The sequence below is a fragment of the Stigmatopora nigra genome, chromosome 1, assembly GCF_051989575.1.
Source record: "Stigmatopora nigra isolate UIUO_SnigA chromosome 1, RoL_Snig_1.1, whole genome shotgun sequence".
NCBI classification, from domain to species: domain Eukaryota; kingdom Metazoa; phylum Chordata; class Actinopteri; order Syngnathiformes; family Syngnathidae; genus Stigmatopora; species Stigmatopora nigra.
Genome location: NC_135508.1, coordinates 17,842,910 through 17,859,241, shown reverse-complemented (window position 1 = coordinate 17,859,241; position 16,332 = coordinate 17,842,910). Strand labels below are relative to the sequence as shown.

At 41.9% G+C, this 16,332-nt stretch overlaps 1 protein-coding gene across 2 annotated transcripts in view; it reads right to left on the bottom strand.

Moving 5' to 3' along the window:
* The window catches only part of zeb2b (zinc finger E-box binding homeobox 2b), a 53,683-nt gene that overhangs the window by 2,238 nt on the left and 35,113 nt on the right, over positions 1-16,332 (bottom strand). The window contains exons 3-9 of one of the 2 annotated variants that reach the window (XM_077731706.1): positions 14,718-14,969; positions 11,204-11,269; positions 10,054-10,242; positions 7,960-8,174; positions 4,591-4,699; positions 2,518-4,514; positions 633-813 (exon numbers count right to left, since the gene is read on the bottom strand). In XM_077731706.1, the coding sequence (XP_077587832.1) occupies positions 633-813; positions 2,518-4,514; positions 4,591-4,699; positions 7,960-8,174; positions 10,054-10,242; positions 11,204-11,269; positions 14,718-14,969 (3,009 nt within the window). The remainder of the gene's footprint in view (positions 1-632; positions 814-2,517; positions 4,515-4,590; positions 4,700-7,959; positions 8,175-10,053; positions 10,243-11,203; positions 11,270-14,717; positions 14,970-16,332) is intronic. The other variant, XM_077731789.1, reaches the window with a different exon arrangement.

Genomic DNA, 16,332 nt, shown 5'->3' with positions numbered 1-16,332 from the left:
AGTAAAGAAATCTCAGCTCAGCAGGAGAAGGGAGGGGTGGGGTGGGGTGGGGGGTGCTCAAGCTTATCTCTAAATATGATTCAAGTTCATGTTGAGAGTGGGCCTGCTGCAGGATCCCGGCATTTCTTTTCTTTCAAACTTTTGCAAAGTATACGCCTCGCACTGGGAGAAACAGGCTTTTAATCTCCGGTCCGAACACTTCCCTTCTGTGCAAGACCACAACAACACAGTGACGTGAGCATGAAAGAGACGCTGCCCCAGCCCTGGCTTTCATGTCCAAATAGATAAGACGTACAAAAGCGGCGAACACTCGACGAGAGATAGCGTCTGAAATGAATGATGCAACCCCGTGAAAGAAGAACTTTGTATTCGAGCGATAATAAGACACTCGTTAGTTGCGCTCTGAAGGTGCTGATGTGATCTATCGCCAATAATACAGCTGCCTTTATTCATTGGGAAAACTACTAGAACTATTTCCACCCTGTTGATGAAGAAGCAAGTTATAGGATGTGCAACAGAGGAAGGAGGAAGAGGAGGGGACAAGTTAAAAGATTCACTGAGGATTTTCAATACAAACATTGACAAAAGGAAATATAATGGGGTTGGAAATAAGGGTCTAGAACAGTATATACCTGTGTGTTCATATTTGTGTCTGAGAAGGGAACTGCTCTTCTGGAATGTTTTGTCGCACAAGTCACACGCGTACATACCACTTTCAGTCTTCTTAATCTTCTTCCGCGACAGACAGGAGTCGGGGTCTGTCATGTCGTCCAGCCCTGACATGTAATCGGCAGTAGCGTCGAGCAGCTCGCCCTTAGCAACAACAAGCAACATAAGAATAGAGAAGAGGAAATGGGAAAAAATTAATTGGGTTTGTGTACGTGGCAAACAAACAAAAAAGGACAATCTAAACAACAGTCAATTCAAATTCATTACACTTACACTTTTGAAATATACACTGTAGTTACATTACAAAGGTTTTTTTTCTTAGTTATCAGGAGTGAAGAAAAAAATGGGGCCTATCTGGACGACTTGACACTGCACTTTTCGTTTGGAGATTTGCTTTCATATTACGGTAAAGTTGCATGAACGAGCACATCGACCTAACAGTTGAAAGATCTCACTTTCCAATCTCAACACAGACCCTCCAGGATCGAGTTTGTTATTTCTACACTGACTTTCCTATATTTAAATTTAAATTAGACCAAATTGTTCCCACGTCTGAGATTGAATTGGTGTCTGCGTCTAATTGGTGGCAACCAAACAACAGACTATTTTGAAAAGATGGCTTTTCATTTCCAAAATTGCAAATTCAACCATTTGTGCAGATCTCTTTTAGCCTCATGGTTTGCAATCGCACTTTGCATAACGAGTATTCTCCACTGCTCCACACTACAAATATAAACTAATCTAACATTTCGATATTTTATCCAAAATTCGACTGTTGGACCTTGGAATATTGTTCATCAATTTAAGGTGTTGTCATTGACATTTACAGCATATTAGGATGAAGTGTGCTAATAATCTCATCAAAAGGGAGGCAAACCTTTACAAGAAAATCTTTAAATAAAACTGCAATGAACAGGCATTTTATGTGGCCTTACGAAGAATGCAATGAAAGATTGGCAGTGTGGCATATTGTCGAAATAAGTAGAAGTACCATCCTTTTAAAAATCTCTTTTATGATGAAGACTAGTGCGGCCTGTGAATTGATGGAGGACAATGTTCCTGCGTGAGAGGAACATTCTGTCAGAGAGATCACAATCAGGTGTGACGTGTTCCTTTATTGAACTTGACAATGCTAGGATGTTTTAAGATGGGGCCTAGCTATCACTCGGCAATCAATTTCAACTAAACGCCTGTAGCTGTATTTTTAAAATCTAATTTAATAACTTTGAATGAAAAACATTATTAATACTTTTTTTTTCATCAAAAGGGTTCACTCTATGTTAAACAGCCCTCAGCGTGCAGTGGTAATGAACATGGAGCCAGTGCATTATTAAACTGTCCTTGGAAGCTAATCTCACTTTAAAATGCCACTGAAGAGTGGTTTAGTGGTGTGGGGGTGTTGGGCATTATGGGATTTCTTTAATTTGGGACAATTCAACATTGGTTCCAGTTATAAAACATACTATTTGTAAGGCACTCACTGATAGCATAGTGGATCATTCGCTTGATTTTGGTTCAGCAGTAAGGGTATGATTCTTACTCAGATAGCAAGTATGCACATTTAAATTGATGTCTGTCTGTGTGTCATACATGCCTTTTAAGTAATTGAGAACTAGTATGTTTTTGTAAACTTTCAACCATCTGAGGTGGGTCCTAGCACCCTGAATCATTGAACATAACATAGGTGAAGTTGGTTAATGGATGGATTATATTAAAATCTCTGTTTGGATGGGTCAATTTAGTTTTTTCTAGGAGCATATTAGATATTCTTTCAGACCAGATGTGTCAAAAGAGAAGTGACAAGAGATGACATGGTATGGCTTTAGGCTGTCAGAGAACTATATTTACCTGGAAACCGTGTTTCCGCTGGTACTTTCTCCGCTGTTGCATCTCAGCAAAGGTAGCGGCGCCAGCTGCATATGTGTAGGCCATGTGTGGTAGGAAACTCATCTGTTCCATGCCCGGATAGGGTCGGAGCCCTGGGATGGTGGCCTGCATTGGGGGCATGAATGTGGCTGGTGGGAAAGCGCTCTGAGGAGGAAGCGATGTGTACATCGGTTTGGCGGCAAAGGGGTTAATGCCAAATATTGGGCTAGTGCTTTTCTCCTGGTTGCCATTGTTGACAGAGACCGAGAATTCCTTCTTGAGATAGGCTAGGTTTAGAGGCTCTTCGAAGTGCTCGCGTGGTGAGGGGACACTGCTATGCTCGACTGTAACACTGTTTACTTTGGGTCGGCTCTTTACGGTAAGGGCGTGCTTGGGTTCCTTAATGAGTCTTGGAATCGAAAGGTCGAGCGGCTCAGCCTGCAGGTCCTCTGACAACAAGCTGTTGGGGGTGTACGAACTACTGTGCGAATGTTTGGAGGACGTGGATGACAGGTTTAGTGGTGATGGGGTGTTGCTGCGGGAATGGTCCAACTTATCACCTGGGGTTTTTGCCTCGCCAAACTGGTGGTTTTTCAAATGTCTGAGTGAGCTGTCACAGTTATTGTGGAGTTCAGCGATGGCTGGTGATGTGATACAGTCACCTGTTTTAATGAGAGACATTGGCAACCGTGCCATGAGAGGGTCTTTGGGGGGAGTTTGGTGGTTGTTCATTCCAATGACCATTTCAGTGTTGTTCTTGTGCTCCAGCGGAGGCGTTCTGGTGCTACCATATGAGAACATCTTCCGCTGATCAAACCATTGCTTGACGAATTCCTGAGGAAGGCCAACGGCAATAGAGATCTTCAGCAACTCTTCAGAGTTGGGCTCCATGTTCATGGCAAAATATGCCTTCAGCACAGACATGTGGTCCCTGTAGGGATGAAGAGAACCTGCCAAGCCCTTCTCCGTTAGGATGGAAGATGTCAAATGAGAACTCTTTTCCATAAATATATGTTTATTAGACATCAGGTTCTCACTAGGTTGGAGCACAGCTTTGATCTCCTCATTCATTTTGCACAGGTAGCGCTCATGTTGATGGAGTGGGATGGGGCCAGGAAAGGCTTCTTTGCAATACTGACACGCGTATGGTGTAAACATGTTCTCTGATGCCTTCTCCTCCATGCCACCTTCTAGCATGTGGTTGGATTTCTCATGTTTGATATTGCTGATTTGTCTCTTTGAGTCTGTGGTTAAACTCTGGAGACAGGCTTTGGCTTCATTTACCTTCTCAAGTGTGTAGTCTATGATGCTTTTGGTGGCGCCGTTGTGATTGACAAGTGGAAGACTGACATGAGGCCCACCCGCTGATACCAGGCCCTGTTTTTGCTCCTCTACCTGTGAGCCTAATTCTTTCATGTAGGCTGTTAGCTTGGACAGCTCTTCAGGTTTGCAGTCCATTTTCTGCCTACACACTGTATTGTCTACAATCTGGAGGACTTTCTGTACCTCGCTCAGGTTATTAATCAGCGGGCCTGGGTACCCGAGAAGCTGTGAATCAAGCCCGGGCATATTCAGGTGTGACAGAGGGCTCTGGGCGGTTGAATTTTGGTGAATCCCCAGCGGACTGTTCCCTCCAATTCCCCCGTTCATAAAAGGCCCATGAGCACCGAAACCGTGTGATGCCATCATCAGTTTATAATCATTGAAGTCAAGCGGTTCTGTCTTGATGCTCAGGTGGTTGTTGTGGTCAGACAAGCCTAGTGGCTTGCCATTTTCCAGCTTTTGTCGTAGCTGTGTGATGGCAGTGTTGGTGGGGGAGGAAGAGGCCGATGTGGGTGAGGAGCCAGTCTTCATGTTGCCACGCATCCTGCCATTAACAGCGATCAAGCCAATGCACTTCTTGCTGCTTATGTGTGAACTATAGGATCCGGAGTGAGAGAAGCGCTTCTTACAATTGGGGCATTCGTATGGTTTCTCACCTGGAAAGTAAAACAGAGCAAATTCATATTTGATACAAGTTACATATGGTATGTGCATCATATGACTGCCACTCACCACTGTGGATGCGGAGATGTTCCTTCAGGTGGTGTTTGTACTTGAAGGCCTTTCCGCACTCAGTGCACTTGAACTTGCGGTTGCCGGCTGCTTGGTTCAACAGTTGGTGCTATGGGGGAGACATTTGGGATTAAAATTCCACACGGGCACCAGAAGAGTTAAGGATATGACCATGAGTAGTCAACATTAGTATTTTAAGTATTTTAGGCTATAAGTATAAGTATTTTAGGCTTGCAGCTGAATGGCCACAAATGATGACGATAACAGTGAGGATGGAACACCTTTTAATTTCCTGCCTCTTCAACTGTCTTTAGAAATTGGCAGCCCAGAAATTAATCTATATTTAGTGCATTTCCCTTCATTAGAGCTGATCTGATCTACTTTTCATTCATTTCACTGTAATAAGTTTCATCTGACTCCGCATACCTGTATTCACAGCAATTTTGAAAGGTTAATATGTCCTTTGGGACAGAGAGTACATGAATCGGTAATTATAATGATCATCAACTAGTCAGACTGACCGAACCGGCTCATAAACTGTGAATTGGAGGAGACATTTTTCCAAGCTCAGACAAGAAAAAAAATCTGACATGAGCTCCTACCAATGCAGCATTGACAAATGCTGGGGTATATGCTTTCTCGGGAAGACAGATGGTAGTGCACAGGACACTACAAAAAACAGCTCCAGCCTTCACAGATCAAGCGGTGAGAGTTGGGGGGCCCCCGCCAAGCGCCGGAGAGGACCGCACCACTCATATGTTGCTGAGTTGCATAAACAAACAGCAACAGCTGCTTCGGTGCTCCCCCTGCCTCCGCCGCCCCTTCCACCTCTACCCCCTTGAGGATCTCTGCCCGCTAAAGTTTAGTCTCACTGCTAATAAGACACTCTGGGCTCTTAATGTGAATGGCAACAGCTAAATGCTTCATCTTGCCTTCATGCACTGGCGTCGTCAATGCCTCCACACTTGTGGGCGGGGCACCGACAGGATGCTTGCATATGTATAAGCTCTAATTAGTTGTATTCAGGCTAATTGCTTAAAAGGAGGAGGAGCATTAAGACTTGTAAACATATGAGAGCACATGTTTACTGATGGGTACATTATTCCTTATGTTAATGCACGGTGTTCTCAGTCTTACTAACACAGAATGGACAGTATGAGAATGAAAAAGAACAAACAGGAAGCAGCGGACTGCATTCCTCACACAAACCAATTTTTAGATAAGTTTAAGGGACTCTGCAGTCATTTTAATGATATATTTTTTTAATCCATTCAACATATTTGAAGATAATTGCTGAAAACTGACATACATTAAGAACAATTGAGTGCTAAATCTCTGGGATATAGCAAGACACTTTTTTGGTCTCCTCAGCTGCCAAGCTGTTTTGGTTTGGCTTAAAAAGTGGCCAGGTGACGTCACCTAGAGGTCTTGCTTTTTGGCCTGCAATACAACTAGTACATAAGGATAAGCGCTGTAAGTGGCTTTTTGGCACAATTATCATTGAAAGTCCACAAAGCACACCCAGGCGCCACTGAGGCAACACAGCACTGCAGGATACCCTGCTGATAGGCGGTGGGCAATGTGGGACTAGCCCACAGTAAGTGTGTTCTTGTCACTTAGAATTTCGCCAGTGGCCCGGTAAATTTCGAGCATAACTAACAAGGATATCCGCAATACCAAGTTACAAGTTACAGTTAGTTATGATCATTACAAGCTTCATCAAAAAATACATCTTACATCTGTTTTTTATTTGTTTTATGTAATCTTGGATTTGTGCACAGTCTGCTGACTTCCCCCCCAAGAAGACTGTGACTGAAGTGCATCATATAGCACTGGGCGGCAGTCTGTGTATTCTTGTGGGCTACAATACCACCAAGGACTTGCTGGATTTCTATTGTTACTTTTGGAAGTATAATCTAGATAGCAATTACACATTCCTAATATATGATATTGTATGCACTGTAATTGGGAGCACAACTGCAGATTCGATTCAAAGGTTGTTGTTTTTTTAGTACAGTCAGCAGACACCTACACCATCTGAGACCTCTAAGGGAGATATTATTTTTCTCTGATTTAATGCCTTACTATAGCAATGGTTTTATTCCTTCATGTTGAATAACATATTTTTCTTTGGCTTAATCAAATAATTTATCAATTTGCACAGTCCCTTTAACACAGATAGTGTTGGGGCAGAATGAACTGCGGTGCTTGAACAGGATTCGCCGGCCACCAAGATAGGAAGCGGCACTATCATGGTAATATGGGGATTGGGAGGCCAACACATTCACCCAGCCCATCTGCTCACGTTTACATCCAGCTGGTAGATCAGGTGAAAGTGATGGCTGATGACATGAAATTCAGTCTGAGCCTGTCTTCCCATCTCTGGGGACAAGTGATATCCCGGCATGACATGCGCTTGCTTTTTAATTTAGTATTTTTTTTATCCTCAGTTTGCCAAGTCTTCATTGGTGTGAGTAAACTTGCATTTCATTGTTGCGTATAAAACTACAGTTCCCTTTTTCTTACAACAATGTTCATATTACAAATTGCTAAAACATCAATCATAAACTATATATTTTTTGTTGTCATTTTGTACTGTTGCACTTTTGCATATATATATATATATATATATATATATATATATATATATATATATATATATATATATATATATATATATATATATATATATATATATATATATATATATATATATATATATATATATATATATATATATATATATATATATATATATATATATATATATATATATATATATATATATATATATATATATATATATATATATATATATATATATATATATATATATATATATATATATATATATATATATATATATATTAATACATACATAATACACATATACATACATATAGTATATAATTTAGCAGCAACTGTTTATGTGCAGTGTGCGTGCAAGTGCTGACACAAGTGTGTGCTTGTGTGGCACCAGAGCAACATTAAAGAAAAGGAGCAAAGTTAAGGAGCTGATAAAAAATTCCAAATTGGAAATTAACACAATCACTGGATCGTGAACACGAGCCTGCAAAATCATATCAAGGAAGGCCATCAAAAAACCATTTAGGGCCTCAATTAAAGTTATTACCATTAAAGGAGTCGCATCTTCAAAATGCCATGAAAAATTAATAATGATTGCCAATCAGAAAAAAAAAGATCTCTCTTCTCAGAGGATCACAGCACATTAGAGATGAGACGGAGGTTCTGCGAGTCTGAGACCGCATGCGCAAGCTCGTGTGTGTGTGTTTGTGTGTGTGTGTGTGTGTTTGTGTGTGTGTGTTGTATACGTGTGTGAGTGAAGGGTGAGAAGAAAAAATAGCTAACCTGATCCCTCGCAGGCTTGTGCGTGGCCATATGTCGCTCGAGCTGAGTGCGGTAGGCGAACGTGTAGCTACACAGAGGGCAGGCGAAGTTCTCCTCATTCTTCTCATGGCGGTACTTGATGTGCTCCTTCAGTGATGTCAAGCGCTTGTAGCCCCGGTCGCAGTAGGGGCAGGTCAACAGTTGGGCGAAGGCATCTGGCGTACCAGGTGGCAGGTCTGCATGGATGACAGTGGGGTAGGAGGAGAAAGTTGGTTGAAAAGGAAAGCGGCCCAAAAGGTCATTCAATCAATGGCAGATAATGGGCGGGTTGCCCAAAGTGGTATGGAAGGGATCTACACAATCTGCTGCACATGTGAGCCGCAGTGTCCCGGCTGGCACACAGACACACAGCAACAAATGCAACAAACTTATATCGGATGGAGTGTGGAAACACTTTAATCTAAAATGCGTACTTTCATACCAATCTTTTTGCCCTCCGTCTTCATGATTATAAACTAAAATTGGAAGAAATGTCTGAGCAGAGCGAAAACTGCTGTAATGATAGAATACATATTGATCAAATTGAAGATAGAAGCACCTGCTGCTCACTCTGCTGCTCATTCAACATCTGTAGCAGCAGATGACAACCAAAATGGTTAACTCTGTGATGGTAATCACTAGGATAATATTACACACCCATGGGTGTATGTACATGAATGCATTTTTTGTGCAATGGATTAAGATGGCATTTACGCCAGGCCATAGAACAGAAATATTGATTATTTAAAAATTTCCTATAAAACCTATTATGTTAAACTGTTTTCGTTTATTGCAGTGAAATTAAAAATGTTAATGTTATTTTTGTTACCGTGAGCAATTTTATTATGTATTATACATAACCATACATTAAAGATATTTTTAAAACATGCAAATCAAAACACAAAACCCTTGAAAACTTGTTCGTTTCAAACACTTACTTCAAAAAATGAAATATGACATTTGATAAAGGCTAATACTTTGATATTTACATACAGCAAATGTCATGTAGCAAGACTTTTACTTCAATAATATTATAAAAGGTGAATGTAACTTCCAGTTAAGCTATTTTCCACGATAAGCCATAGTGTACATGGCTTAGCATGATGGCCACTTCCTCATTGCCGTCACTCCTTCAAATATTTCCCACTCCTATGCTTGTCATGTCTGCAGCTTGACCCCCACTCTCTCAATCCTCAATTCTTGTCCGCCTGCTGGGACTTTCAGAGGTGAACTATCTGGTTTCTGCCCAGCTGTTGCTTTAGACTATAGGTAAACACTGTGGCATCCGGCAAATCTGTGGGACCAACAGCTGTCTGCTCACGTCGTGCAAGCTGCTGCAACTTCTTGTCCGTCTATCATTGTGAATTTTTTTTCTAGGCAAAAAAACTGCATGGACCATCTCAACACTATATCTATATTTTGATTTTAACCTTTCGCGCGCGGCGGCCTGCTAGCGAAAGTGGTTAGCAGATCGGCCTCACAGCTCTGGGGCCGTGGGTTCAAGTCCAGGTCGGTCCTCCTGTATGGAGTTTGCATGTTTTCCCCCGGGCCTGCGTTGGTTTCCTCCAGGTACTCCGTTTTACTCTTACATTCCGAAAACATGCAGTCTAAATTGCCCCTAGGTATGGGTGTAAGTCTGCATATTCGTCCGTCCCCTTGTGCCCTGCGATTGGCTAGCCCCCTATTCAGGGTGCCCCCCGCCTCTGGCCAGGAGACAGCTGGGATTGTCTCCAGCACCCCTGCTACACCCTCCGGACTCCCTGCTGAACTTTTTAGGTCTTCCCATTTCTGTTATTATTTTCCTTTGTTTTATGATTTCAAATAAGAAATGAAAACATTCCCAGAGACCTTTATGAGATCAGGCAGTAAGGAAAATGAATGAATCAAAATAGAAAAAAATATATTTGTGTCTTTCTTTCATACGTTTTATATAATAAATTTACACAGTATATATAAGAAGCAGAAACCATCATAATTCTAAAAAAGCACATCTAAAACGTGGAAATCGAACAAAATAATGATTTAAGTCGAATTAAACAGGGCTTTAGTGTTTAAATACGTTTTAAACTTTCTTACCATTTTCCTCTGGTCCTGCTGCCTCTGGCGTCCCGAGGCGGGATAGCTCCTCTGGGGCTTCTGGGTAAATGATAGCGGTGTCGCCTCGCTGTAGATACTCAGCGATGCTCACCACGTGGCTGTCGCTGTCACCCAGCTTCCGCTTGGCAAAAAAGTCCTCGAACTCTGAAGTGCAATTGACGCTCTTAGCTAAAGTGGAAAAGGGAAAACAACATACGATATGTTTGAATCTTTTTTTTCCCACAGAGAATGGTCCTGTGCAAGGTTTTGAGAATAACTTCAGAGAAAATAAATCTAAATGGTGGCCTTTAAATCGCATTGGGGTTGCAAAAACAACATATGAAACCAAATAAAACATCAAATCATAGGCAAAACATAGAACTAGACTGAGCTCATTTACGTTTGACTGCCATGTGACTGGGTAACTCCTGAATCCATCATTAATAGAGATTAAATGTGCACAGTGTAGAGGAATTAGGGTTCTGCTGGTTCAAGACAAAAATGACCATCATTGCTCACAGCTCAAACCAAAATTGGCGACCTTTGTTAGTCCTCATTTGAGTGACATCTCGTTCAGGATCGATTACGCCTAACGAGCATTTTGCATGGCAAGTCAAGGTGAGCTTTAAAGTGCCATCTCTGACAACTTCACTGGCCAATTTGTAAAAGGTCAAGGTAGCAAATATTTAGTTATCTCTTGAAAAAAAAGCAAATGTCATCGGTGCCAATGAATTCCTTTCAGCAGGCACCATTGCATCATTTCCAGTGTTCATTAGACATAACGTCCCAGCTAATTGCTGTAGTTGTGCCTAAATGGGTTAAACTGATTTGTTATTTGCAATAAGGATGGATTTGTTGTACTTGAGAAAAGGATTGAGTTGTTATATTTTAATGCATCAGTGTAAGACTATTATTTTAAACATAAACGTTTCAGGTATATTTGTTTTTGATTGTGAAGATGATAGATTTCTTTTAATGCAGATTGCAAGGGTTTTTTTTTGTTTACAGACACACACAGAGATACAAAAGATAAGATTCGGTCCCTAAATTAACATTTCTGTTGTGAAGATTACAGTTAGGCATCCAATTTAGCCAAACCAATGCATGGCTGGGTTTTAGTGGAAAGAAGGCAATCAACAATCTGGCTCACCTGTACCATTTCCAGCCATTTGCAAGGGGGCATCTGGTCCCAAGGTGTCAAAATCTTTGATTTCATCTGCACAGAAGAGAGATACAATATGAATTCGGACGGTGGAGACAATGACAAAGGAACTGAATCAATGAAAATCAGCTAAGATGAGACCTTAATGGTGTGGCAGGAACAAAAGCACAGCTGAACACCTGGTGCATCAACGCTCAGTGAATAGTATCGTGCGAGCCAGAAAGTGACTTATTTACCTTTAAAATCACAGCAAACTGCGATTAAAAACAATATCCACCTGAGCAATTGTTGAGCTTTAGCCAACATGCAGCTTGAGCTCATTATGCCCCGGCTGTGATGCCACGGCACTCCTCCTCACGCACACACTATGCCACCTTTGTCTCATGTGGACATTTTCATTCAAAGCTGCAACACGCAGCAACACACACTAAAAATAAAACACCCCTGCAATGCAAATTAAGAGTTGAATCATTGTTGTTGTTTGCATTTTTGTTTAATCAGATCTATCAGGGCTGAGTTCAAAATTCCAGATTCTCCTAGTTAATCAGGTTAAAGACTATAAGGACAGTCAGTGTGATGCTGGGACAGGAAAAGGTGCTTGTTAACTCAGAGACAAGCTCGTATACAGTTTTATCCATACTACTTTCTGGGCACAAGAAAATCAACTTGCTCCTTAGAACACAGAGGCTATGCCTGTGACTCAGTTTTACTGGGTGTCATAAGAGGCGGCACCATCCGATGTCACTCGGCATGCCACAGGAAGAGGTGGAGCGAGTTGTGCTGATCATCGTGTTTCCTGCACAAAAGCCGCACAAAAACCAGAAGCAAAATTACTTTATTTTTTATTTTTAGCTGACAATGGACTTGATGGCAGTGTAGGCTGCGAACACCCCCCTTTTCTGGCTTCGAGGAGAGATTTGTTTTTTTGACTGCACGTCTGCCAACAGGCATCAGAACCGCAGCTTGAGCATAAGCGTCTTTTTAGTTGCATAAATCACGAGCAACAGATTGAAATATACCCACACGGCTCAGATTTCAGCACATGTGCGTGTCCTCACAGACCATGTTTGCTTTGGCTAATCAAATTTGGCTGCATTCTTTTGCCCTGATGCAAGGGGATGACCAGTGGGATTTACTGGTCCTCCTCTCTGCCCTGTTTACCTTGGAAAACATGTGTTATCTGCGGTCTGAAGGCAAGAATAGGGCTTCCAACAGGCGGCAGGTCCACCACTGGCACATGGGGCAATGTGTCAGTGGTGAATGAAAACAGTGGGTCATTTCATTTTTCAGAAAGTGAGTGTTTATGTCCTGACATGGCAGCCAACACTTTAACATTGAATAAAACCTGTCACAAGAGATGCGTGTGGGCCACAAAAATGTGCTGTGGTGGGTCCCGGGGTAGCCAGAGGTGTGTTGCGTCAGCATTAAATCACAGAAGGCCAACACCTCCTGGAAGACAAGGACTCCTGCACCCATCACCAAGCTGCACTGATGCTGTTTGTTATGAAAACATTCCTAATTTTATGGTCATTCTCCAGTCTGCTTCTGGGCTTTCGGCCACATCCAATTCAAAGGCGTTTTATCCCAAACAAAAAGGAATCGTTCTACTGTTTCCGTGCAAATTTTGACCTAGAACTAAGCAACAGGTTCAAGTAAATTTGAAATTTTAAATTATTCGTCTATACTAAAAAATTACATTTGTAGTGACATGGCCTGAGGCAATGAATATATGGTGCCGTGTTACGACACGAACTCAAGACCAGGTGATTTATGTGCAAATGTCTGTCAGTGACAATGATGTCATGCTTTCCACAAGACTGTGTCAAACCACATTGTGGGATGAGGGAATGCCAAGGACAAGGCCAGATGTAAGGCTCTAATTGTCTTCTGGAATCAAAGGAGCTTCCTGTCTTGCATCAAGTCACCATCAAAATATATGAAAAGCGCATATGAGGATTTTCCTCCAATGTAAAAGCAAGAGTTCAGTGAACGCAATCACATCAAGGAGGCCTTGTTCAGCCTTTTGGAGACTTTCAGGCATAGTATGAAGATCCTGATATGGCTCCAAATTTGCAGGACAGCAATGTGCGTGTTTGTGTGTAAATGTGTGTGTTGGTGGGGGCTTATCTCAGGACTCAGTTATGTGTTGAGGTATCGGCACAGACACTCAGGCACCGCCAAAGTAAGAGTAGGCTGGGAAACATAGCAGCCACAAGATTGGGAAAGAGAGTCTAATGAACTTGACTTGCTCTCCCAAATATGTCAGACACTTTATCACAGCAGAAGTAGATTATGTGGGAATTGCAACATGGCTGATTTACAGACATTATGGCACCGCGGGTCTTTATCAAATAAACAATTTCCGTATGCAAAGACAGCTTGTTTATCCTTTATCTTGATTTATTTAGTCAACTGTCTTCTCCTCTCTATCCCTGAAGGATATGAACTGTTATTTAGGCTTTTTCCCCTGCGCTAATAAATGTGTCTCCTCCCCACCTTCAGAATTAAAATTTAAGCCCACTGAAAGTTCATGGGTTCTCATATGCTGTGCATGGCTAGTTCATTAGCAGAAATGAATAGCAAAGCCAAGCTCATTTAAAAAGGAGCTGTCTTACATGACTTCACGCCGCACTCTGTTCCTGTCACTCGCTTCCAAGAATCATTGACTCTTATTATACATGTAAATGGCTATCATAAAAATAAAAATTTCATTTAAGATTGCTAATGACTTTTTTTCAGCAGTCTGGCTTCCTTTAATGGTTCTACCCTGCCCCCTAATTAAAAGTATTTATCTTTCAAGCATCCGTGACTGGCGCCCCGGCAATCAGCGCCGTTCAACAAAAGAACATAAGTCAAGTTTGAGGATGTTGGGAGGGGGTGGGGGGTCACCTGGGAGGCGCCACTGGTGTCAAACTCATTTTTGTCATAGGCCGCTTTCCTTCAGAGGGTCATCATGACTGTAAAACCATCTACAGAACAGTCAATCTAATCTGATCGCAGTTTTTATACAAAATGATTTGATAAAAATAAATGCTTGCTTTATCTGTTAAAACTCAGGCTTCAAATGGCATCAAAATTGAATTTCCTTGTGAGTAATCCATGTGAGGTCATGAATGCCATATCTTCTATTGTTTTAGCACCACTTTAGCAACCATGATTTCTATTCCCAGCCAGAGGAGTGCAATAGAGGCCTCCAGACTTGTTTGCTCATACTTGGCTGCATTTATTTAAGTCTACCCCAACACCAGATGGGAAGGGTTTATGGTATAAGAAGATACCACAAGCGGTGGCATGTGTACATACGGAATGCCAGTCAGATTAGAGGAAATGAGTGATGAACAGCTCACCTGGACACATCTGGCATCTTAAAGTGAATGAAATTTTACTCAAATGTTTGAAGGTGTCATGCTTTAATTAAAAATGTAAAAAAGAGCCAAGTGTGACATGTGTCTCTACACCCCCACCCCAATAAACCAATGAAAATACTTTAGCTGACACTCACCAGTACCATCCACTGAGGCACTCAGCATGTCACTGTCAGGCCAGATGTGCTCCACCCCACTGTCCCTCATCTCATCATCTTCTTCATCTTTGTTGGGCAACCCATGGCTCTCGGTGCATGGTGAGGAGTCAGCGTTGACAAGGCTGGCTGGGCTACCGGTACCGTTGATCAGCGGGTCTTCCTCAGACACTTGCAGCTTGTCCTCTTCTTCTGTCTCTGAGCTGGTCTCCACAACATTTTCATAGTTGAGAGCTGTGAAATAGAGGATATTTGGGTTAGTTGGTGGAGCCATTTGTTACTGCTGCAAAACCAGGACAGTCTACAATGATTTCAACATCTCTTGAAGCTAGAAAAGTCCTGCATTGCTGCTTGGCCTAGGGCGACGGTTACACCCCAATTACGGTACTGGAATCTGTGACTGAACCACAGCGATGGGCAGACAGCTGCCATTGTGATATAGGCCAAAATAGCCACTAATTTCTAGTCGTACTCCATGCCTCACATGCCAGCGTGCAGCACCTTTCACAGTGGATCCGCGCCTCAGCGTTGCTGTCACATTTCAGATGCTTAACATAGCACAAGCGACACAACGGAGTTGCGTCAACTACGTGTGCCTTGATTGCTTGTTGCATCCAGACAAATATGAGCATAAATAAAAATGTTTTCAGCATGTAAAAATATTGAGATACAACAGACCAAGGCTTGTGTACACTTGCCTTCATATCTAAATAATATGGGTTAAAATGACTTAACGGATGGTGCCCCTATACCAAAGAAAATAAATGTAAAGAAAAAAACATGTATGAATTTAAATCGAATTTCTGATGTATTGGATACATTTTAAAAATAACAACTGAAAAGGGAAACTATTCGACCCTTCGATCAACTAATGTTAATATTTTGTTTCACAACTTTTTAACAACTTTATTAAGGTTTGAAAAATAGTGGATTTTTTAGTTTGAGTATAATCTTAATGAACATTTGTGATGCTCTAAAGCAATGCACTCAGTAAAATGTGCCTTCATTTGTACGAGGCCAGTTTCACTCCTTAATTTACATATTTGAAATTATATATGAGACTGAACAATGAAAGATTTTCCTTCTTAATACAGGGGTATGAATCCAGGGTGCGGCCTCAACAATGCAAATATGTTGCTACGAGAAGCACGTTATAGTAAAGGTGGCCAAGTCAGGGGGTTTTCCTCGCAAACAATGATAACGTTCAAGGGTCAAGTCAGAGGCACTATGTTGTGTCGGATCTTACAATTTGACGGGTAAAATAAATCCATAAGAGGCTGCGTCTTCCCACGGTGAAGTCCGTGCATGACACTTGTGTGCGTGCTCTACATATGAAAGGCTAAACCTCCCACAGCCCCCTCCAGGCACGTATGACTGACTGGTCCACACTTGCCTACATCGAACAACTGCACAACAGGTGCAAATTAAAATGAAAACGGGGCTTTGGGGCGGGGTTGGGGTGCAGGCGTCTGGGATTGCGGTGACCTGCCTCGAATACCAATCGGTGGAGGAAACAAAACCCTTTCAAGAGGTGTGATCACAAGGGTTTAGGCAAGTTCAGACTCAGTAATGCCGCTTGTGATGACAAAAAGGGCAA